General features: G+C 40.7%; 1 protein-coding gene across 11 annotated transcripts in view; it reads left to right on the top strand.

Moving 5' to 3' along the window:
* ZBTB20 (zinc finger and BTB domain containing 20) overlaps positions 1-15,354 on the top strand; it is a 669,002-nt gene extending 653,648 nt beyond the window's left edge. For 10 of the 11 annotated variants that reach the window (XM_073308794.2, XM_073308802.2, XM_073308780.2 and 7 more), the window contains one exon: positions 1,878-3,411. In XM_073308794.2, the coding sequence (XP_073164895.1) occupies positions 1,878-2,296 (419 nt within the window). In that variant the 3' untranslated portion in view covers positions 2,297-3,411. Of the gene's footprint in view, positions 1-1,877; positions 3,412-14,034 lie in introns of those variants that run through there. The other variant, XM_073308823.2, reaches the window with a different exon arrangement.
* The last annotated feature ends 10,193 nt before the right edge of the window (positions 15,355-25,547 follow it).

Genomic DNA, 25,547 nt, shown 5'->3' with positions numbered 1-25,547 from the left:
CTAGCCACTGATTTGGCCCCATGCATTCTTTGTCTAGTCAACTGCAAAGTAACTGGAGAGGAATAAAGGCTCATAATAAAAGTATAAGCCCTTCCCCGCCCGGTCTGAATTAAATGATCTTTTCTGACACAGAGTTTTGAGCCGTATACTCTAATCTCACAGCACAAGCAAGCAATTAAATGTTGCCAATGACATGTTCTTGTCTCTGCACGTTGATATGAGACTATGCCATGTTACAGTTTAAAGTAGCCAACACATATACTCTAAGAGAAAGCGGAAATATCTCTTCAAAAACATGAAGCATCTCCAGGGGCTAGGAAATTGATGAGTAACCAATGGGCAAAAAAAACAAAAGTGCCATTACAATCTTTTTAAATGAAATGTTAGAATCCCTCTCAATGACAATAAATTCTTGGCATGATGAATTAAAACACTTGACTGCCCCAAGTATGATTTAAGAAATAAAGTTAAGGAGTTACGGTTTTTGGTGTGGCATTTAGGGATTTAGATGAATGATAAGATGTGGAGTGAATATCATGAAAACATTGCCTGATAGTACAGTATATGAGGCTGGGAATTGTCTCCCAAAGTAAGGGGTGGAACATCACATGGGACAATTGAAGCTAATCTGGACAAATCTGTCACATATACTGGACTAAATGATGCCCTCAGTTGCACCCTTCTGGTCACTGGGTTGCCTGGATCATATTGAGGGAAAACTTAGACCTGCTGTAGGGAAAGATCTTAGATTGGCTGTGGGTGGAGAATACACTGTGATAAGAGGGCCACATCCCTAATTCCCATGATTTTTGGTGTTCAATTGAAATGACAGTCACACAGTTTAATTCTCATGTCTGTCATGCTGGAGATGTAGCCATTGTATGAGCTTTGACTTTGTGCAGCTGGCCCAAGAATTTTTGTGTGTTCAAATATCCTTTGTAGTTATTCTTGCAAATTGTTTAGCTGCCATGTTTGACCAGAACAAGGAGCAATAAGTTTAAACCTCTCTTATGAAATAATAATCCTTTGCCCTTCTCTAGCACCTTCCACCTGAGAATCTCAAAGCACTTTACAAACATTAACGTATTAAGGGTCACAGCTCCCATGTGAGGTGGGTCAGTATCATTATCCCCATCTAATATTTACAGGTGGAGAAACTGAGGCATAGAGAGATGAAGTGACTTGACCAAGGCCAGCCAGGAGGTGAGCGCTAGAAAACAAGAATGAAACACATTTCCTAATTCCCAGCCCTGTGCTCAGAGATCAACTGTAGCTGAGTGGTTAGAACATGTGGCAGGGAGCAAGGGAGAGTTGGGTTCTCTTCCTGACTCTGCCAGCGACTTGCTGTGTGACCTTGGACAAGGTCCAGATTTTAAAAGGTATTTAGGCATTGCTGTGCTCAGTGATGCAATGCCAAACAGATTTAAGAGCCTGCATCTCATTTCAAAAGGGAGTTAGGCACACTTAGGAGCTAAAATCCCATTGACAGTTGATGGAATTTAGAGTCCTACATTCCTAACTTCCGAAAATGAGATATAGTCTTCTGAGTCAGCTAGGCTTTGCAATGCTGAGCACAGCAATGCCTAAATACCTTTAAAAATCTGGGCTGAATCTCTTTCATCCTCTGTTTAATTGGGGATAATGATCATGCCCTTTGTAAAGCATTTTGAGATCTATAGATGAAAAGTATTGTTTATGTCCCAAGTTTTGTATTATTATTAACAAAACCATTCTTCCTCCCCCAGATCATGTCTCCAGAGATTCCAGAAAGACCTGGAACTATTCCAGAGAGCCTCACTGAACTGAGCTTAATTTGTTAAAAAAAATTTTTGTCTGTTTATTTGTTTATATTTCTCTCTCTCTCTGGTACTGGGCAGGTGAGAAGCCCCACCAATGCAGCATCTGTTGGCGCTCCTTCTCCTTAAAGGATTACCTAATCAAACACATGGTGACGCACACCGGCGTGAGGGCCTACCAGTGCAGCATCTGCAACAAGCGCTTCACCCAGAAGAGCTCCCTCAACGTGCACATGCGCCTCCACCGTGGGGAGAAGTCCTACGAGTGCTACATCTGCAAGAAGAAGTTTTCCCACAAGACCCTTCTGGAGAGGCATGTGGCTCTGCACAGTGCCACCAACGGCACGGCTGGCTCAGCAGGCACTGGTACCAGGGCTGTCCCTGCCGGGGTGGTGGCCTGCACAGAGGGGACCACGTACGTCTGCTCTGTCTGTCCAGCTAAGTTTGACCAAATCGAGCATTTCAACGACCACATGAGGATGCATGTGTCAGACGGATAAGTAGAATCTCTGTCTCTTTGTTATGAACAAAAAACAAAATAGAAACAACAACTAAAAAGCTATGGCACTAGAATTTAAGAAATGTTTTTGTTTCCTTTTTACCTTTTTCTTTCTTCCTTTTTTTTCTTTATTTTTAGTTTCGTTGTTTTTGTACTACATGAAGAACTGTTTTTTGCCTGCTGGTACATTACATTTCCGGAGGCTGGGTGAATAATAGTTTTCCCGACCTCCCTTGGATGGTGGCCTTAAGGCCAGGTAGTGCTTCAGGAGCTCCACTGGTTGGATCTCTAGCTACTGGCCTCTAAATACAACCCTTCTTTACTACAAAAAAAACAAACAAAAAAATAACAAAAAAAAAATTTTAAAAAATCTTTTTTTTCTCACTTGTGAAGAGCACTACAAAAAAACAAAACAAGAGTATATTACGAAATCTACAAGGCCTACTGTCGTTTTAAGTACACCGTTTGCAGTGTTTCAATGGACGTAATTCACAATTCTGACCGCTCTCGGACTTCACAGTATCCAGTTAGAACTGTGGAATATATCACTATTGGTTGAACAGCAACCAGACGAAACAAGGCCCTGCTGGTTTCCACCGTTTGTCTGCTTTATCTTTCTCTCTCTCTCTCTCTCTCTCTCTCTCTTTCTCTCTCTCTCTCTCTCACACACACACACACACACACACACACACACACTCTAAAAGGGCTGAGGAGAGGGCTTGGGTTGGATGGTGAAGTGTCCCTTCAGGATCAGGAATAAGAATCACAGCTTCTTCTCCTGGATCCTGCTCCATCCCACGCTCTTTAGCTCACCCTCCCATCCCGCTTTCCCCTCACCACCACCACCTTTGAGCAGACACCAGGAAGATTCAGACAACAAGCAACGGTGGCTTTCTTTTGTAATTTATTCAGTGTCTTCGCTGAGCCCAGAGCCTCAGCACAATCAAGAGGGACTTTCACGGAAGGCAAAGAGAAACGCAGAGAAAAACAAATATTGAGGTTTGCAAGCTGCGAGTGGAGGTACAAGAGAAGGATTAGTTCCCACAATCTTTGCAAAAAAACAAAACAAAACAAAACAGTTGCATCAGGATTTATTCTTGTGGAAGAAAGAGGAATAGAGGGTGGGTGGGTGGGAGGGGATAATTTAAAAAAAAAGAGTTCTTGGGACTTTTTTAATTGAAAATTTTATAGAGGGGCAAAAGTGACGTTTACCAGATAGAATGCTGATTTTTTTAAATATATTTACAACAGTATTTGTGTAAAAAAAACAAACAAAAAAAGTGAGATTGCTAAAAGTAATTTTTCTTTGTTTTCTTTTTTGTTTTGCGTACACTGCCACTAATATCTTCTCTTTTATTATATATATACATATATATATATATATATATGTGTGTGTGTGTGTGTATATATATGTATATATATAAACTTTTAAACGGAGACTGTTAAGGTTAGCTAACCTGCTTCCAGATAAGAGGGAGGGTGGGGGGAGCGATCCTGATTTTTGATTTAAAAAGAGGAAGGACGTTTCTTTATTTTCTATTTTAGTAGTATTGTTTTTTCCTTTGTTTTTTATTGTTTGAGAATTACCTGGGTCTGTGGGGGCATTGTGAGGTCATCTACTATAGTCTGTCCATCCTGCAATAGCATTTGAACTGCTACTTTGTTTGGATATTTGGTTCTCTTTTGGCTCTTATCAAGGTCCTGTTGTTTATTTTTTGGTGTTCCAGTTAGGATTTTGTTCCTATTGAAGGGAGGTTCATTGTGAGAAGCAGGTTTTCTAGCAATGTTCATTTTGCCTCTGGAATGATAGAATTTATAGTCAAAAAGTATGTAAGATCCAGAGGTTAGGATTTCCCTTCCTTGTGGTCACTGGAGAAGAATTAATCTGCTGTACTGCTGTCACACTTCCATCTTGCTCACTACGGATCTTCCATAGCTGTGTGGAAAACGGATCTCCCATTAATTTGTACTGATGCCAAAATAGCTTTCTTTCCTTACAATTTCAAATAACCTGCCCTTCCCTCTCATTTGCAAAAATGTCAAATCAAAGGACATGACTTACATTCTTTGTGCACCCAAAACTGCAAGGAATGCAGAATCAGCATTTAAGATTCCTGATCAGCATGTATGTCAGTATATTTATTTTGTTCTGTTGTCTCTCACCTCTCACATTACTTCCCTCCATAAAGACCTTTGTGAGAATTCCCCCAAGGCAAACTCTCAAAGTACTTGGGTTCTTTACTTCAGCTGGAACAGTGTCTGACGCTATCTTTGTATTGTTTGAAATCCTTATCTAGGATTAGCACCCGCTGCGCTCTGGACTTTATATTTTAGGCAGAGAAGCACCTAACAATAATATGCAAAGAAAGAATTAAATAAAAAGAAGGAAAGAACAGAAAAATAATTTCTTTAGATTTTAAATGGGTCTGTATTTAAATTAAACTTTCTTAAGTTTACAAAACTTTGCTTGTAAAATCTGAAAATTTCCAAGTCATTCTTTCCAGACAACTTTCTAAAAAATGAATCAGTAGATTTTCTCACTAAATGCTGAGTATTTCTTAAGCCTACAACTTCTATTTCAGATGTCTGTAATTTAGCACAGGTGACTTAATTGCTGTGGGTCAGGTGTATACGATTACTGACTGAAGGGGATACTGTCAGATACTTTAGGCTCACAAGATCCTAAATATGAAAGGCATGATTCTTAATTACAATAAGATGGTATAAAGGGACTTCAAAGCAGGCTCAAATGTAAATAAGAACCAGGCCCTATTTTTTTTAATTTACATATTTCTGTTACCAGTTGTTTTTAGAAGTGACATATTTGTATCATTCTCCAATATTTTGACTTGGCTACGAAAGGAACGCAAGTTAATTAGCAAATATTATTCTCACATCTATATTGATAATACTGATGCTGTCATGATGAACCAGGAAGTGAAAGAGAGAGAGCCTAAGGTACAAAGAGCAAAAGTTAATGTCTGCCAAATAAAGAACCCGCTAAATCTGTACAGGAAAAAATGTTCCAACGACAATGGGGGGAGAAAACTATACAAAAGTATTTGATGGTGTCCCTTGGAAGTAAAATTAAATGAAATCATAGGACACAACTTTGTCTCATGAAAGATTTCCCACACCTTTATAGTTGTAGCCTGCCCATTCACCAGCTGAGGCCTGGAGAAAAGCTGTTTAATTTGCCATTGAGAAATTTCGTGAAGAAGCCAAGACATTGGATAGTTGCAGTGTGAGTCTGATGTCAAAGGAGATACACCAGAGTGTGTGAGATCAGGATTTACATCCTCAGACTGTTGAATTTAGACAGAACAATCGTGTTCAGATTAGACAGCTTCCATTTTCAATCTTCCCTAAATCAAACAAGCATCATCTGCAAAGTACAGATTTATAGCAGGACCTCATCAATTCTCACAAGTGAATTAAAGACCCATTGTGAATGATTAAATTGTGCTAATTAGAGAATAAGCAAGGAAACAGATTTTAAATAGATAAGAGGTAAGGGTAATGCAGCCCCAAATGAGCTTTAACTGCTTTGACAAGCAGTTTAGGCCAAGATTTTCAAAAATGGTTGCCTTAAATTTAAACTGATTGTAGTATATTATTAGGTTCAGTAATAAGTGGCCTGGATTTTCTAAAGTGGTGAGCACCCTGCTGCTTGGCTTTAGTAGTAGCTGATAAATGCTCAGCATTTGAAAATCAGGCCACTTATTTCAATGCCTCGTTATGGAGTCAGGAGCCTATCTTTTAGGCACTCATCTTTGAAAATATAGGCCTTGTTTTTTAATTATTTCATCATGCATGCAAGGTCACGCCCATGGAGAAGCAGGGTGGCCCACGCTGTTCTGGAATTACCAGAATATCCACTGTTCTGGGCATGCATCAGTGGCCTCCCTACCCTGTACAAAGGGCCTTATTCTGCATTCCTTGGACCTGATTCTCATTTACCCTGAGGCACCTTTTAATGTAATTTACACCCACTTTAAGGCCCTTTTACAGTGTTAGAATGCTGTAAAATTGGCCTTTGGATAAATGAGAATTTGGCCCCTGTGCACCCAGAACTCCCATGGAGACCAAATGAAGTCAGCTGAACATATAGGAAATACCATTTAAGATCTGACCAGTATCCTGTCTCTGACAGTGGCCAGTACCAGCACCTTCAGAGGAAGGTGCAAGAATCTCTGTAACAGACAATAATGGACTAACCTGCCTGTAAGGGAAGCCCCAGTTAGTCAGATATCTGTTTAAGGCCTGAATCTTGATGGTTCCTTTCCCTTAATTTTGTGCTCTAGCTAATATAACAGCCAAAATTCTCATTCACCTATAAATGTCTAGTTCTTTTTTTTTAATCCTGCTAAGCGCTTGGCATCAATAATATCTTGTGGCAGCGAGTTCCAGAGGTTAATTATTATTTGCATAAAAATATTTCCTTTCCAGTATTAAATATATTGCCATTGTCCCTTTATTCTTGTATTATATGCAAGGGTAAATTGGAGGACCAGATTTACCTTCTCTCTGCCATTCAGTTGAAGTCTGCCTCACTGAGAGATTTGAATGTGCAAGGAATGCAGAACCAAGCCATATATCTTTGTTGAGAAGTAAGGAGTGAACAAGTGTTTTGTGTGTAGGTGTGAATTAGGGGGGGTGTGAATTAGTGAGGGCCTACTGTAATTATCTCTTGCAAAGGAGGTGATGGCACAACTTGTATTTCATGAGAGTTGTCTGGCAGGTAGTACAGTGGGTGAACCCACCAGCTTTACACCTCTGGAGACTTGAATAGGATGAGTTTCACCTAATGTTTGTCCCAGTCACAGAACTCTCACAGTTTGGCACAATTACTAGTCTCTCATAAGGGGAGGTAGAGGAGTGGAATAGGTGCGGGTATTTTGCATGAAATGCTTTGAAATAGTTTGCACAGCAGCTGTCTCCATTATGCCTGCTTCTAGCCAATGCTTTTCGCTGCACTCAGATTCACCCCAAATTTGTGATGAATTTCTACTGGAAGGAGAGATGTTTTTGGAAAGGCAACAATAGCACTTAAGGCTGCCATGGATGCCCTCAGAGAATTAGATTTGCACCAAGATCAGCGGCCAAGCAAAGTCCATTTTTCTTTGTTAATTGTTTGTATTTTTTTAATCCAAAAGAGACATGAGTATAACCACTATGAGCACAGTCCCTCATTTCTTGCATACCCAAACTCCTAGTGGAGTTTGAGATGCCCACTTAATGCTGGATCATTCACTTTGCAAGCAGCAAGCTTAGAAAACAAACCTCTTGAGTTCAGTGGGTATTTTCCACTGGGACAGTCTTCTCTTAGGGGTGAAACCAAAAACACTGAAGGAAGAGACACAAAAGAGATTCATTTCAAGATACTTGAATCCAATCTGATGTGTGAAACATCCAAACCATGTCAAATATGGCCAGCCCCTCAGGGTATGTCTACCAAGCATTTTGTCTGAGCAGGGCTGAGTCTCCCAACCCACAGTGATAGACTTGGGCTTGACGAGCATTCTAGTGTCTAGACAGCACTGAGGGCTTGTCTACACTACTGCAGTGGGTCAATTCAGCTAAGTGAATTTTAGAGTGCTGCTAGCCCAAGTCTGTCAACCCAGCTGGGAGACTTGCTCCCGCTCGGTCCCAAATGCTGTGTGAACACACCCTCAGTGTCCAAGGCTGTAGGTCTGTCATCATCCTAAAGCAATCTGCACCGCTCCCTGCTGAAAATGACTCCTGCTCAGCAGGGCGCACCCCCAGCCCTGCAGTAAGTTGCCCAACCCTTCCTTCTCCCCATCCCTGCCTACATCACAGCATTGTCTATCTTAGCGGTTAGGAGGGAGCTTCCCTGTTCACAGTCTCCCTTCTCCTTCTTAAACAGCAGGGATTGTCACTGCAATGGCACAGATCTCTTTCTCACCTGCTTTGCTTCTCCACAGTGCCTAAATCCTGCTGGTTTTGTCTGCCTCCTCCTCGGATTTGCCCAATCTCACCCTTCCACAGCAGCACAGATGTGACTGCTGACTTACAAAAAAAAAACCATGTGGTCTGAAGAAGGAAAGATGCATCTTATTCATACAGATTAGCTCAACCCAGAGCAAAAGCCAAAGGAAAGCAGAAACTCCTTTTAGCATAGAACTGTCAGATATAATCATTCACCATGACACACACCCAGGCTAAGAAGCACCTGTCTAAAAACGAGGCAGCCTCACTCCCTCGTGTATTATTTTAAAAGTAAAAGGCTGTTTGTTTCATTGTGCTTGCAGTGACAGTGGAGGGAAATATTTAAATAGTGTAAGACCATCAGAAACCGAGAGTTCTGGGGCTGGAACTGATGACAGGAGGGAAGAAAGAGGCAGGGCTTTGTAATCTGATTATCCCTGATGTTGTTATCTATTCAACCAGAATATTGTCTCTACAAAGAGGAGGAAGTTTTAGGAAACCATTTGGACTAATTCTGACCTCTCACCAGTGTAAATCGGCAGTAACTCAACTGACATCAAGGGAGCTACACCAGTGTGAAACTGGTGTGAATGAGAGGAGAATCAGACTCAAAGTTTTATATGTGAAAACTTACCAACTCTAATATTTCTAGTTATTAAAGAGGACACTGTCAGGTAGTGTTGGTCCAAAATGTAGGTTCTCTAGTTTAAAAGAAAACAAAATAATGTTTTACAAACCTAATAGAAATGTTCTTGTGGTACTGTTTAACAGAGTCAAACAGTATTTTTTTGGTTGCATTTAAACAGTCTCCAGCAATGGTTGTTCCCCACACATCGCAGCCCTGTGCTAGTGCATGAGAACCAGAAGGTGGAACTGACGGTTGTCACTGCCCCTGCCATGAATGAGGTGAAACTAAATAGGAGGGAACAAGGAAAAGTAAATTGGAATTGTAACATTCCTGCAGGCTAATAACTTAAGATATTGTTAGTAACACAAATATGAATATTTGTATGTTTGTTATAAAGTAGGAGGGGGCCAAACTCAACCCCACCGTAACTGCAGGGATGGAGTTGGCCAGTGGTTTTTAATCTCACGGTGCTCTCCCTTCAGTTACCAATTGAAAACTATCCAAAATAACAACAAAGGAGACAAACTTGAATAGTTTCAGAGACTTCTGATAATGTAATGAGTGCAATTACCATGAGAATCCACCTTCATGGTTTCTGAAGTTAAAAATACGATCCTATGTCTACAGCCTAAAATTAAATCTGTTTCCTTATTGCCATTCCCTTCCCTGCACTCAGTGAAATGAGCTTATAGGCCCAACAAGAAATATACTAGGAAAGCACCTAATGTTTCTTTAATGCACATTTAGCATAGCAGAGATCTGATTATCAATAGCCCCTGTAACCTCTACAGCCCTTTGTCTTGAACTGGACTCTGCATAGCAGGATACAGCCATGCAGTGAAAACAAGGACCCAGTCTCCTCATGAGTAAGGACTGCCAGGGAGAAATGGGAGACAAGAGGAGTACGAAATCAGTGTGAGTGGGGTCAGGAAGGAGGAGTGTCTTCCGAAGCGTACTGTTAATTTAGATTTTAACTCTCAGCATTACACGTTTGTGCTTAAAATAAAATTAAATTAAATTAAAATAAAACCCACCCTAGCACTATGATTCAAAACCTAGGGAAAGTAGGATCAAGTGGAATGTTTCTTGGGGAAGCAAATGTATTGCAGCCTTATGTAGAATTGCTGCCTTAAAACAGAAATCCCTCTGGGGAGGGTGGAGTGTCGTTATTTTTTGTATCGCTATATAAATAGATCTGATTTAAAACATTTATTTATGTGAAATGCAGTATTTTGTGTTTTCCTGTTCAAGATGTGTGGCAGCACTTGGGATGGGAGGGGACAGACAAGCTGTGACAACTTCATCAGTGGGAAAGTATCAGCGCTAATTAAGAAGTATCTTGAATCTATTTGCACTGCATTCTCAGTAATCTGTTAATTTCAGTGATGGCTCCAGGTTTGAGATCTAAAATAGTCCTCTTGTCATTTTCTTGCTCTTGACATTGTCTCTTCATAAGCCACTACAGGACAAGTCTTGATCTCTGACAGAACTCCCTTGATGTTAATAACTTGAGTACAGGCTTTGAGATTTGGCCTACTCACTCAAAGTCACCAATCCCAACAGAGTTGATGAGAGAGAGAGACTCCACTGAAAAGTTACATCCCTACTTTTATGAAGATTTCCTTTCTTCCTCTTTCTTTCCTACAAGTCTTTATGTTAAATTCAGGCCTTCGTTTACGCCAATTCAACCCCTTGATGTCGGGATTGTACAGGTGTCATTGACCGCAGACATTGGCCCTTTGTAGTATTCAGTGATGACTTCTGCTAGGAAAAATGTAGTGTCCTCTCATAATCTTCGTACTACAGTGGATGTGTCACTGAGGGCCCAACATGCATGATACTTCTGTCAGATTAATCCCATGAGCTGCAGGCTCGTGTTTCCTCTTCTGGTGCAATGCAATTTCATTATCAGCTAAACCTTGCTTATGCTAAGACGTTTCAGACCTGTTTTTCAGCGATGGTGCAGGTGCACCACTGCTACCAATGATATCAGCGCTAGGGTAGGCCAAACTCAGGTGAGATTGTGGCAAAAACACCTGTGCATCGTCTCCTCTAGACCTTATGCTACTGGCAGCACTAGTGCAACTGCAGTAAGAAATTTCCTAGTGTAGACATTCTCTTAAAAGAAGAATTGCAGCAACATGCATTGTGTACATCTCCTGCAGTTGACTCACTGGTGATTTCCACCGTACTCAGTATTCAAAATGCTCTCAAGAGGTGTTCGTAACTTGGTTACACATTCACTGAACATGGACCCCAAAATGGGGCTTCACTGTTCTGCAGCTCCATGTTCCTTAGGAACAGCCAGGTATATGCTGTGATTCCCAGTTTCAACTAGGTACCTTGTCCATCTAGGTTTGCTTCTGTTCTCACCTCTAGTTTGCAGCACTGATGCTGTCAATATTTGTTGATGCTTGTGTTGTCTCAAAAATCACCCAAATACTGAATATGTAATATGAGATGGAAAAAGAATATCACGTTCATGAGGAATTATGACATAATCACACAAATGTACATTTCACTGAAATCCATTGCCACTTTTTCCTGTGATCTTTCAGTGAAGTCCTTAGTCAGTTTTCATTTTGTCTGAATTCTCATTGACATCAATTAGATCTTTGATAGAATGAGAACTGATTAAAGACTTCAGGTTTGGCTCTCTGTATATGGGGCTTTGTTTTGTTTTGGAGTGGGGAGGGTTGGACAAAGAGAGATGATCAGAAAAAGGGCTTAGAAAGAGAGGATGGTTGCAACTTTAACTATGGAGCCATTAGCATGACTTCGTAATACATTATGGACATATATGTATGTATACAGCATATATGCAGGTCTCTCTACTTTATAAACACACCCATTTCTGTGGGCCAAATGCTATTAAGTGGGTCTTTGCCCAAACAGGATCTTGGTTAAAAACTGAGTACTGACTCAGGATTTTGCCCAGTATATTTTCATGTGTACACGTACCGGTACTGCAGGGATGGCCAAGTGTGCCTCACAGCACCTCATGTGGCCTTACAGCGCTATCAAGATAGCCCAGCATTGCTTTCCTCACTGCAATGGAAATGTTCACACATGAAGGCTCTCTGCTCTGTAACTCTGCTCCCATGGTCAGTCGCTTATTTCCATCTGCTGTGGTCATGTCTTTGAGTTAATAAGAACAAAAATAAGTTACGGGACTCGAGCACAGCGGCAGTAATGGAGTTGTTTGATGCCTCCATCCCCCTAAAAAAGGATAGGAACTGAAATTAGCAAATCATCAAAAAGTCAACAGCATTTATGAGAACGAGGACTATGGGACTTTCAAGGTCCAGAATCTCTAAAGCCCCATATCAAACAGCTTCTTCTCCAGCTCTTGTAAGATACTATGCGTAGGCCTGTGCATACATGTACACATATATCTAATCCAGTCTGCTTGTGCAGTGACTAACAATCATTCATGAACTGTCTCCTGAAACCAAGGTGGCCTTTGCCAAAGTCTTTCCAGGAGTATGTGTTTTTACTGTGTCTAGCAGTCCAATCAACTATCAGGAGGAGGAAAATTTCAGTGAGCTATAAGAGTATTCTGGGTGTAGTTCGTGCATACATCAGACTGCCAAAAATCATGTCACGCTAGTTCATTTAGTGGGCTAAGTGAGAAAGTTTGGCTTTGGTCACCTACAGTGGAAGCATGATAGCCCTGAAATAATAAAAACCAATTTCTTCACTCCGGAGTTCTTTTGCCAGATTGGGGTTTTGCTGTTGTGACTTGTATAGATAGATACATAGTTTTGCTCATACAGAGTTGAGTAAATGTTATTTCTCTTCGTGTATCTTCAAGTATTGGTGGCGTTTTTCTTCCTTCTGTAAGTGAGGCAACAAATGCAACCATTTCTTTTTTCTTTTCTTTTGTTTTTGTTTTGTTCAATGTATGTTCATTGTCTTTCTATCGTTAAAAATGTCTGTGACTGTCACTGAAGGTATTTTTTTTCTTGGAAAAATATGTTATTTTTATTAACAGTAGTAGTGACTTTGTGGAAGAAGAGAAGTTGCTATTTAGCTCTGCTTAGTTAAATACAATACACTACAAGGCAGTATTTCTGAAAACTAGAACATACAGTACACTATATAACAACTTTACATCTCTATATATACGTAGTATATTCATTTTAAATTTTGCATCTGCCTGTGATCATAGAAAAATGATTGCTTATATTTATCATTCACCACCGACCTGCTGCAGCTATTTTGAAGCATTTAATGATCATTATTACAACTCTAGTTTGCTTTTTGTATTATTGGCTTGTGTATTGTCTTAACAGGTTTTCTTTTCTAGATATTTTTTTAATCAATCTGTTTAGCAAAATGTAGGAAGGTGAATGTAAAAAAAACCAACATAAAACAGTATTAGGCTCTACAAAAACTTCATGATTGTGTCCTATTATCCCTTTTATATCAGAAGAAAAAGCAATTAAAAAACATGAAGGAATCTGTGAGCTCTCTTCAAGGATATTCAGTTTCATCGTTTCATTTGGGGAAAGAACATGGCAGGTTTCCTTCTTGCCTTGAAGAATGGTGCCATGAAGTATCTTGATCCCTTCACTCTTCTCTATTCTGTTTCTCCAAAAATTTTCAAAGGAGCGATTATGACTTCCTTAGATTCCCCACCAAGTTAATGTTACAGTAGTGGAAACAAAATTCTCTGCTGCTGTCTTGAATGCGACCCGTGGAGTTTGATATGAGTCAGATAAAGAATTATCTTTGCCTGTTGCCATAAACATGTTCTGATCACAACTTAAGTGTCATCTTTGCCTTCCCCATTTTCAGATCTCAACAACCTCCAGTAGATATGAATGTCAGCTCAGGAGGTTTCATGCTTTAGTTTCCATGTTGGATGTTGTCTTTTCTAATTTTTGTGCAACACTCCAGAAATGCCTAGTTGGTTTGAAGTCTGGGCCACATCTTATTTTATCCAAACAGATTTACCTTATCCCCAAAGAGTTGCTGAAAAGATTTAACTGGAGAAAGGCTTAACCAAACCCCATATCCAAATGCTCCTGAACTCTGAGGAAGATTTGACCTAGAACCAAACTTGATGGTTCAGACCCATCTCTAGAGTCAATGCAACAGCCATGCCTCCATTGATTGAAATTACAGGGTGACTTTTCTTTTCCTTATTTTTTCATCAGATAATCAGTATTGATACACCAGATGGGCCCAAGCTGCAAGTCCAGATCTAAACTTCATACAAGTTTGGGGGAATTTAGATCTGTTGTTCTCTTTCATGCTCATCTCTCTTTGGGTAAGATTTATCATTCTCTCCTAACTGAATATGGCTAAAGTGAAGTGGATGGGGATAAAGTATCTATTGTACCTAATTTCTTCATTCTCTGTACAGAGCTGGTGGGAATGAGGGATAGTCCATCTAGAAGTTGTACTTCCTCAGATATGAGAAGAGTTGTGTCACCGTAAATCAGTTTACTTGGAACTGGTGTTGGAGGGAAAATGTTATCCTCAGGCTTGGTCTACACTTGCAACTTATGTTTGTATAACTACGTCACTCAGGGGATTTTCCACACCACTGACCACCCAGTTATACTGACCTAACTCCCAGTATAGACAGCGCTATGTCAATAGGATGTCACCATATCTACTGCCTCTCAGGGAGGTGGATTACCTAGGGTGACAGGAGAAGTCCTCCCATTGGTATAGGCAATGTCCTCACTGAAGCAGTATGGCAGCGCAGCTGCAGCATGTTAAGTGTAGACTAGCTCTTACTGTGTTTGTACAATAACAAAGTAGGGACTTCAAGCTTAGAGATCAGCAGGTATTGACATTCTTTACATACTCTATTCTGATCATCTAACGTATGCACTTCCGTGGAAACCAGACTACTACAACTTCCCATTTCTTTCCTTTCCTCATTTCCACTTGCAATTTAAACATTGCAGTCTTCCAGCAGCGATGTCAACATCCAACCTTTCTTTGTTCTCTGTGTATCGTTTTGACTCTTTGAGACACGAGGGGGAAGGAAGCAGCCTCCATAAAGCAATTGCGCAGGTAACAAACAGTATCATTTTGTGAGTTGAGGAGGCTTTTTTTTTTTTTTTTTTTCCTGACAGGCACCTTCTGGTCCAGTTAGTCCAAGGAATTACTGCTTGCCATATTCATAAAGCTAATTCCATTTCGCTAATGACACAGAGAGCACTGAGCCAAAGGTCCATGATTTCTCATCGCAACCTTTGCCTTGTCCTTCAGTTAGTTTCAAAATCATGTTTATTTTCCTAAAGAGCCTTTTCTCCCTGGTGTGAATGCCTGATCATTTAAGTAATTACACACCCATTCCACACTTTCTTCTGCTAATCCTTCGTAAATTTCAGTAACTCACTTAGGATAAATTATTAGTTACCGTCGTGTCTCTTGATTTGTTATCTTTCCTGTTGCTTTTATTTTTCCCAATGCATTTTTTTCTTTTTTCTTTTTCTTTCTTTCTTTCTTTTTTCTTTTTTTTTTTGGCAAAACCTCGGTTCATTTTACAACTATGCAGTTTACAGTGTGTATTTTTAGGCTAAGAAGTGGTCTGACAAACAGGATGGTAACAGACCTGTAGATTATCCACACTAGAGATTGTACTTTTAGAATGTAGTGTGTATAGGATACAATTGCCTAAATGAAAGTGAAACTAACAAAATAACTAGCTGGTGAAAACTACTTTAACATATCAAGACAGTCATTTGTTATCCAGAAATCTTGCATTTGAGCAGCATTTTGAATTCTTATCTTTTCTTTTGTATTCTCTGTAGAAATGTAAACCAGAAAGATTGTGATGTTCTAAGGACCCGTTTTTGAACTAGCATTCTTTGTCATTCTCTTACTGTGCTGGTTTTGAAGATTTATAGACCCCTGGATTTGATACCTACCTTGGCATAGACATCAAGGAAAGCTATTATTCCAGTATATCATTCATTATTACTTTCTCTTTCTAGTTCTTAACTGGTTAAGTAGACCTTGTAGACTAATGCAAGCTGCAATCTCATGTTTCTATAGACTGTAGCATAGGATGAAGTGAGCTGTAGCTCACGAAAGCTTATGTTCAAATAAATTGGTTAGTCTCTAAGGTGCCACAAGTACACCTGTTCTTTTTGTATTCAACAGGCATCCATCTCAAGTTCCTTTTATTATTAATTATTATTATTATTATTATTACACAGCAGTTGAGTAACACAACAGGTTAAGTAACATTGTCATCACTAGAGGGAGCACTTGTACTAACAGAAAATAGTTTATGTTACTTATACATGGCTAGAAAGGGATTTTCTTTACAGATCTTCACTGTAAGGTTGGATAATAAAGGAGAGAAAGTTTCTCCTTTGGAGCCCCGGTACCAAAATGAGAGGTCTTGCACCAAAGAAAGGGAGACTTCCCAGGAAAAAGGAGGGCTTGCACACCCACACAGGGGCTTCTGTTCACCCATGCCCAGTTCAGGAAAAGAGTGATGCTTCTGCTCTGCTTTAAAAAAAAAATTTTAAGCTCAGAACGCTTTTTTATTGGTGGGGTGCAGTCACCTGAGTCAGGGCTACCATTGTTCATAAACAAGTTTCACTGCCTTGCAGTTTGCCTCATCTCCTTTTTAATTAATGTCAGGAGGTAGGTCAGCATTATCTGCAAACCTGTCAGATTATTCCTGATTTCTGATATGTTGTGGGTGCGCACCCCTGAAGTTTTGCTCTGAATTTCAGGTTCAAAGTCTCAAATAAAAACTTGGGGAACTCAGTCCTTTCCCATGAACTCCATCTGTAACCATAACTCAGCCTAGAAAACTGGGCAGTAGGAGCTAGTCAGCACAGAAAGGATGGGCATTCTTAGTCAGATTGAGTGGGATCATTACTTCCTATTGTAAGCTGCTCTGAGCACTACTTCGTGGGCCTCATTCTGCAAGCCTTATTCACGTGAGCATTCTCCTTGGCTTCTGTACACCCGCTCACATCAGAAAGGCAAACCTAGCCATATGGAATGATATAACCCTAAATATCAATTTCCCCTACTCTCTTTAGTATGTCACAGGACTTGCCTGAACATGGCCTGTTTCTGCCCAAAGGTGAACCCGACTGAACATTTGGGTTTCCCCCACCAGGCAGCTTTCACCTCATTCAAGGGTTTGATGATTAAAAGTTTCTTGCCACTTTGCTAGGCTGACGCTTTACCTATTTGAAAGAACTGAACAGAGACGAAGCTGCTTCGTTTAGAACAAGGCACAAGATGTTTGTGTCAGCCTCATTACTATCTTGGAGCCTTTCTTCCTCCCACAAGTCCACATTTTTGGTTGGCCTTTAAACATGTAATTGAATTTTTATCATAACTAGAAAATAATGAAAAAGGTAGCCCAAAGTATGGACACAATCATTTACATGAAGACTCCTTTACAGTGCCAGAGTGGGGCAAAGGGGGTCCTAGTGTAACCGAGCAGCAGGCCCTGTGAATTTCCAGTGATGTTACTTGGAGTCAATTGATTTTAGTCATTAGGCTATTTTAGCCAGAACTATTTACATATCACTGATCTCATGAAAACAAGGTGGGTGAGACGACCCTGCTTTTGTGCAATAGAATAGACTTGCCACCCCAGGACCAGCACACCCATCCTTTGAAGTTTAGAAACACACTGCACTATGCAAGGTTGTCTGTAGGCAACCTCTCTTCATAAGGTACCACACTGTTTTGTGAAGGAGAATGGATGTGAGTGACTACCAGGTGGCATGAGCTCAACATTTCAGCAAATAGAGATTATGGCCCTGACGTGCAGCCAGCTGAGTATCTAGGACTTTTATTGATGGTATTTTGTATTGAGTAGGTTGGTGTTACATATTTTACATAAGAGCTAGTTGTATCAGTTTTATATTTTATAGATTCTCTGACATGGGGAGGCTCTGGGGAAGGCCTTCAAAGAATGATTATATCTTTTCCATCTCTGTCAACTCTGATTCCATATAGCTCTTTTCATGGTGGGCTCTCAAATAGCTATAAACAACAAAACTAGTTCTTACAACTGTCATTTTTCTGCAGTTGAGGTATACAGGGTAGATTTGAGATGTACCTCCAGGATCTCCACATCCCTATTTGGACTCTGCCTGCTTAAATACATCTAGGAACAAAGAATGCAGGCCATGCTTACAGGATGGGGAACACTATCCCGGGAAGCAGAGCCTCTGAAAAAGCTATGGGGGTTGTGGCAAACATGAGCTCCCAATGTGATGCTGTGGCCAAAAGAGTGAATGCCATCCTGTGCATCTCAAGTAGGAGTCAAGAGGTTATTTTAATCTCTGTATTTGGCATTGGTGTCCACAATTATAGAAGGGTGTTGGTAAATTGGAGAGAGTTCAGAGAAGAGCCACAAGAATGATTAAAGAATTAGCAAACATGCCTTACAGTGATAGACTCAAGGAGCTCAATCTAGTTAGTTTAACAAAGAGATTATTACAGTCTATATATACCTACATGAGGAACAAGTATTTAACAATGGGCTCTTTAGTCTAGCAAAGAAAGGTGTAACAACGATCCAGTGGCTGGAAGTTAAAGCTAGACAAATTCAGTCTGGAAATAAGGTGTACATTTTTAACAGTGAAGGTAATTAACCATTGGAACAATTTCCCAATTCGGGGAGGGTAGTGGATGCTCCATCACTAGCATTTTTTAAATCAAGATTGGATATTTTTCTGAAAGATCTGCTCTAGGAATTATTTTGGGGAAGTTCTGTGGGTGGTGTTACACAGCTGATCACAGTGATCCCTTCTGGCCTTGGAATCTATGATTCCTTCCTTTCTTCTTTCTGAGGATTTGAAACCATGTTAAATCTTTCCTGCACTGAAGTGAAACAGAGTGTGATGAGTACTCCTGTCTTCCTGAAAAGGCTCAGAGGGAGAAAGTAGGTCTTTTTCCTTTTCCCCCTCCACTATCAGTCCAGGATTCGGGGGGGGAGTAGGGGTGTTTGTCTGGACTCAGTGTCCTGCTGAATAGCAGTGGAAAAATCATCCTACCGCATAGCACTTTGCATATGTTTATGTTTTAGCTCATTGCCTGTTCTGTTTCCATGCTCTCAATGGCTTCCCCACACTCCTTTCTGATTGTGTGAGGTTTAAAGGGGGACCCTCAGATGTGTAAATAATCTTCAAACTATTGAGAACGCCCAGGTCCTTCCTGTGCTTTCCAAGATAATCTTCTAATGATCATTAACTAAGTGGCAAGCCCTGAATGGTTATTGTTTTTATAAAAACCACAAGGGAAGGTGAGCACTGCAGGCTGATTGGGATTCAGTAACCCTCTTGTCCATTTTAGAAGTGTGCTTTATTTTGTTTTCCTTGTGCATTTTTGTTTTTAAATACTGAACAGTTTATATCTGTACTGATAATTTCCATCTCTACCACCCCTCCTCCACCCGCCGAAAAGGGCCGTGAGAATATATATGTGTGTGTGTTGGTGTGAGAGGGAAAGGACTAAGGCTAGTGTTGATCCTTCTGGCTGTTTTAGGGTGGCTGCTGAGAGTTGCCACTTCAAAGAGTTGATTGCACTACAGAACCTTCAACTGGGCACTGTTGAAGTAAGGACTGTGTTTTGGGAACAGAGAAGCTTTATATCTTTTCTACGCTTACACAGGCCCTTTACGATGGAGCCATCTGATCATCTTTGTGTAAAAACCACTACTGACCTTTTGCTGTATCCATTCAATTCTCTCTTCCTCATATTGCCCCTCCACAATGACCTGCCTCCTCTGCTTTTCAGCCATTTGACTTTTTTTGTTCCTTTTTGTTTCAAGTAATAAAGGTTACATCTGCTAATGACAACTCTGCATTGAGCAGGCAGAGAGAAGATGAGGCATGTGAAAGTATGGCTGGGAGACTGCAAATCCCACTTTGTTTTGGGGCATGTGTATACTTTAATGAGAGTTGATTTGGGGGTGGGGGAAGTTTGAGCTTTTGGTCTGGATAAGACTTTTTATTTTTGCACTAAGTATGACTGCACTGCATTGCACTACTGAAATGTATTTACATGTGGTGGGATTGGAAGGGTACACAAGGGCCCAGTGAGGGAGAAGAGAAGGGGTAGGGACAGAGCATAGGGAGCAGCAAAACACTACATCTTTTCAGATCCACCTTCATCTGGCAGGATAACGCTGGCGATATCTTTACTCCAGGCAACTAGTCAGACACTGAGACAGCTCCACTGAATGTCTTCTGTCCATCAGTTATGGGAGAAAGAGATAGCACTGCAGATGAAACTAAACAGGCATCCTAGGACAAGTGGTTTCAAGGTGTTATAAATCTTGTTTTTCAGCCGAGTTTTCTATATGGACTGAGGGAGATCTGGGAGAGCTGTTCAATATGAAATTGAAATCCCTGTTCTAGGCTTCAGCACAAAGTCACTAATCTCGAGTACAGATACAGACAAACTCCTAGAAGAGCACTTGATTGCTCTGTATCCCTAGTTTGTATTCCTTCAGTCACAGTATGAACTCAGCCCAAAAGGTGAAAAAGGCTACCAAAGGTTGGAAGGTCATTGAAAAAGCACTTCTTTTAGAGGGCTGTTAAGGGAACAGTGCAATAAACAAGAGTCATGAACATGTGTTTTAAGAAGTGCTGGTCAAGCCTTTGGGGGGGGGGAGGGGGGATGGAATGGAACCACCCCAGATTAGAATATTCTTGCTTATACAGAACATTCTTAGTGGCATTTATAAGTTCCTTTTGAGATTGCTGAAGGGATCAGTGTTCTAAGATTCTTTCATGTGGCCCTCAAGTGAATAGCCAACCTTAATGGGGTCTTTTGGCTGGAACCAAACAGAACCCTGAGCTGAACAAAACCTTTGTACTCATGATGTAGGTTGGTCTATACCTTGATTTTAACAAGCGTAATACAAAAGAACAGTTAGTAATATGGAGCCAGATTCACCCCTGCTGTAACTGCACGTGAGCCACAACCTCACAAAAGATTGTGTTGAAACGATCAAATGTTATAAAATTAAAGCGTGGGCATAACCTCTGCCAAAAGGGTAGAGATTAATCAAATTACTCCAGGTACGGAAACTCTGCGCTTCACGGAGTAGAGCAAGCACATCTCCTCCAGTTCTGCAGTGCAGAAGTCAACTCTTGGAACAAAACGGTCATGGAGTGAAGATTTCAAAAGCTGAACAATGGGAGTTGAGCACCCAACTAACTGGCCATCTGTGCCCTTGAAATCCTCCCCATTGTACTCCACAAGCCAACAAATTTCACAGCAGATTTTAGGTTGAAAAATAACATCTGGCTTCACGGGCACCTTGCGGTGAATTAAGGAAGAATTGGAGCTGAACCCTACACTCAGAAGGGGGTCACTCTTATTTAGCAGGGTGTGTCACAATGCACAGCTAATTGCTGCTGGTCAGTCTCTTCGCTTGAGAAAAAGATCCCGGACTTAGGAGTGTTGGGGAGGTCTGTTGCAGGGGCTGGGAAGAAACAAATCTATCTGGTTTGAAGGGAGTGTCTCTCTATGGGGCCCTGAAGTGCCAACCACTGGTTAGCTTTAACCCACCCCTTCTGGTAAAGTTCAGGAGAGAATAATTAGGGATGTCTTCTGCTGCAGTGAAGCCAGCTGCATGTGTTGCCAGTGGCAGTCCCATGACTACGCCAGAGAAAAGTGAAGCTGAGGGTTGACTGAGCCTGCTGTGTCCAGAGTGCCTTTTCTGCTGTGGTAAAATAACAAACTTCTTTAATTTGAGCACTTCTGGCTGATTGCTGCAAACTCCTTCCATGAGATCTGACTGGACGTTGGCCATCTTTTGGCAGGGGGTAGAACGCCGCATGCCTGCACTGCTGTGATAAGATGACATTTTTGCACTAGATTCTAGCAAATAATGCAAACTGGAGACTTAAAGGCCCTGTCTCCACTGGGCTTTGAACCATGCTCAAAAAGTAGGTTTGAATTCAGGTTCAACTTGATTCCAGCCAAACCAGTTTCACCCAAAGTTTGGCTAGTGCTTGCAAATGAGGACCAGGCTAGTTTAAAACTGCTTTTGAAAAGCACATTCAAGCCTAGGTTCTTTCACAGTGCCACCGCTCAATCAGGTCCCTCCATGGCCTTAAGCATGGTTGTTTATTTTTAATGTTTTTAAAATAGGTTGTTCCCAGTTACATGTTAAGCCAAGCCACATTTGAAATCAGTTTAACTAGACATGAGATTAAATACAAAACAAAATTTTCCAGCATGGTTCCAAAGCCCACTCTAGAGTGAGAAACTAAGGCTAACTTGAGGTTTATATTAAGAATCCAAAACAAGTACTGTCAGCTAGGGATGCCACATAATTCAATGGCCTGTGTTATCTCCAGATGGAGAAACACTATTTTTCCACAATCCTCCTCCACTTTTCATCGTGCTTCTTTTCTCTTAAGCCCAAATGGCATTGGCAGTTGGTTAGATCCAAAACAGAACTGCGCCTTACTAGTTAATCATCGTCTTGTCTATAGATCTTCTCTTCCTAGTCATTGAGAAACACTATGGATGCATGCTGTCCAGAACTGTGTGGCACAGCTAGGGGGTCAGTAAGATGCTGATGGTGTTTGCACTATAATGGCTCTGCGAGCAGTAATTTGACACCGTAACTGTGGCGAGGGATGGGGGAAATGAAAATGACACTTTTCGGAAAAGGCCCAGAAAATATCACAGAGCCATAGTAACAGCTCTATAGCTAAGCTTCTAGGGAACATGTTTCTGGTGGTTGGTTATGCTTGAACACTAAAAAGGCTGTTTTCAAAACAGTAGAAAGGTTATGCATCCCTGCTCATAGGGTGACCTTGCACATTTCCCCAGATTAATCAGCCACTTTAAGGAGAAGGCTGGGAAATCTCAGATGTTCACACTGTCTGGTGCAGTCTTACTTTAGCTCCAGAACTTCAGTCTCTCCCTACCTGGCCAGCCTCATTCTTGTTAGACAGTCTATGTTCTGCACTGGCCTGATGGGTTTTAAAGGCTACCAAGACGACCAAAACACTTACTTGACCCCGCCTACATGTCTTGGTGTCCCCCCCCTCCCTTCCTTTTTGGTTTTTACATCAAAGCAGCAGTGTGATTAGTGGTGAGTGGATGACAGATAAATTGTTAGTCCAAATGACAAGCTACTATGCTGAGTTGGGATTGGATTGCTGAAGTCCTTGAGGACTGCAGCAGAATCTAGAGGCCAGGCTCAGTTTGCTGGGAGGTTATAGAAGCCTATAGCTTCTGTTGCTTGCCTCGCCGAGATTGTTTTGTTCAGTCCCTGCTGGCGCCCCTGTTTTAAAAATGGAATCCAACTGTTCTGTCTTCTCTCTTCTGCGCCGGGGCTATGTTACTAACCTCTCAAGATAAGTTGGTTTTTATTTTGCTGTTATTAACGTGTCATTCTTCTGCAGACCAAAAAAAAAGAAAAGAAAAATCAGTTTCTAGGCATATAAGACGAGTGAGTGAAAGGTGACAATTGACAAGAAAAGGTGAGCGAGAAGCAACGGTTAATCAGGTTAAGTTAGAAATCTAAGCGTAGCCGTACCTATTTCTTAACCAGTGCTCACGAGTCAACCCGTAGTGGGGTCAGGTAGGTTTCTCTGCTCATTCATGCTTGTATCCTATATATATATGTTCCTTTTGTTTGTTATTGCAGATGCACACAAGGTCGTCTTTTACAATGTCTGATTTTTATTGTATTGTATTTTTTTAATCAGTCTGTTGGTTTCTTTTTGAAGGACGGGGGGGATCCTTTTTTTTATTTTGAATTTTTGAGAAAAAATGCACTGGAAGTAAAATTGAAAACATTTGACTGTTTAACAGGAAATCACACACCCACCTAAAGGAACAGGCTAAGAAAGATATAGCCCCCCCACCCTTCCATATTTTAGAGGATGTCCTCTAAAAAAGGTCCCTGTATATAGAAGCTAAAAAGACCAAACCCAAACAAACAGCCCAGAGAAGCGGTGTTGATCCCAGCAATGCAACTGGGAGTATCTAGCACAGAAGGTTTCCAGGGTTGTACAGCAGTTATGAAATCCAGCCCCACATGGGCCAAATTCATCCCAGCTGTAAGCAGCTATCACTGATCATAATGGTCCCTTCTGACCTTAGTATCAATGAAGTAAGTTACACGAGGGATGGATTTGACTATATGTGTTCAATCTACAGCAAGACTTCCCCTTGGCACCCCAGTCCCTATAGCCATTTTTGTAATTGATGTCAGAATGGTCTTTTGGTTGTGTGTCCTATTAGCATAATAGCCAGTGGAAGTTGCTCAGAGTAGGCAAAACCCATTCCCTATTGAGTAAATGGGTTTAGTGTGCACCATTTATGCATAAGTTTTTCCTGTCAACCTTCCAATGTAATCCGCCCCACTGGTAATAACCGATATGATCGAACACCGGTGCTGAGATCCTGCCCTTGCAGGAAAATTGACTTTGAGTACTCAAAACAGTAAAACTTTTCCATAATCTGATCCAAAAAAAGTCCCCCGCTCCCTTGCACTTTCGGGGAAAGTCCTCTGTGTCTTTCAAAATGGCTACAAAGTTCCTTTGCAAGTAAAATAAGTAGAACAACCTCCCATAATCCTGTTCTCTGTATAGCTCCTTCAGCCCTGAACAATATCCCTTCAGCACGGTTCCTGCCACTTGAATACAGTAGAGCTGTTGAAATAAAGTACAAAGATGCAACATTTTGAAAGGCAGATGATTTCCCCTCATGCCATAGTCTTTGGCTTTCCCTACATCAGCTCATGATATTTTCTAGCCTGCTGGCTTGAAATCATGTGTTAAAATGTTTGCTTGCTTCTGTTTTGTTTTCAAAGGAGGGTATGTGGGTGGGGAGAAGGCAGGATCCACTGTTTGTCACGTCACGGTCCTAATAGTTGGTTTGTATCTTCCATATTTTATGCAAAAACATACATTTTAAATCAATAAATAATTGTGCCCTAGGCTGAAAGATAAATGTTTAGGAAAGGGAAAAAAAAGATGTCAGATTTTTCTCTCTACATTTTTTTGAAGATTTATTTGGAAAGGAAGGGTACATATTTTTGTTGTGTAATATTTTCTATTTTTGAATGCATTTTCTTGGTACAAGACTTTTGTGGATTTTTTTTTCTTGTGAAGACATTATTTAAAAAAAAAAGAAAAGAAAAAACTAATTGAAAAGTTTGCCCTTACGGATATGCTGCAGTTCTGAGGTTTTAAAAAAAAATCACGATGTGTTAAAGTTGGGGGATTGTATTGTTGGGTTTTTTTGTAATTGTTACAAGAAGAAGTTTATATCCACTGCTGTTAAATATTGTTTCAGATGAGTAAGTAAAGGGATTGTTATTTTTTTTTAAGAAAGTTATTTATGAAATGTCACAAACACTGGATGGTGAGTTTGTGTGGAAGCATTTTACCACCTTGTGTCTTCATTGAGCTGTTGGTGACCCTATTTTCCCTTCCTCTGCCTTATGACTTTATGAATGAGGTGAATTCAGGGGCAGAGGGGTGACAAGGTAGAGCCTGATGGGGGCAGGAAGCAGAAACAAATGAGTCTTCAACACAGAGGCTGGAAAAAGGAAAGGCAAAATTGTATTTTGGAATCCTGCCTATGATGCGATCAGCCAGCTTTATTTCTCCTTCTCATAGCAGCGTGAGGAGAGAGGCTTAGAATGCAAGGGTCTGAGTGAGAATAGCGGTGCTCATATCTATGTCTG

Source organism: Lepidochelys kempii, chromosome 1, assembly GCF_965140285.1.
Source record: "Lepidochelys kempii isolate rLepKem1 chromosome 1, rLepKem1.hap1, whole genome shotgun sequence".
Classification (NCBI taxonomy): domain Eukaryota; kingdom Metazoa; phylum Chordata; order Testudines; family Cheloniidae; genus Lepidochelys; species Lepidochelys kempii.
Note: the sequence above shows the minus strand (reverse complement) of the source record. Positions and strands in the feature narration are given on the sequence as shown.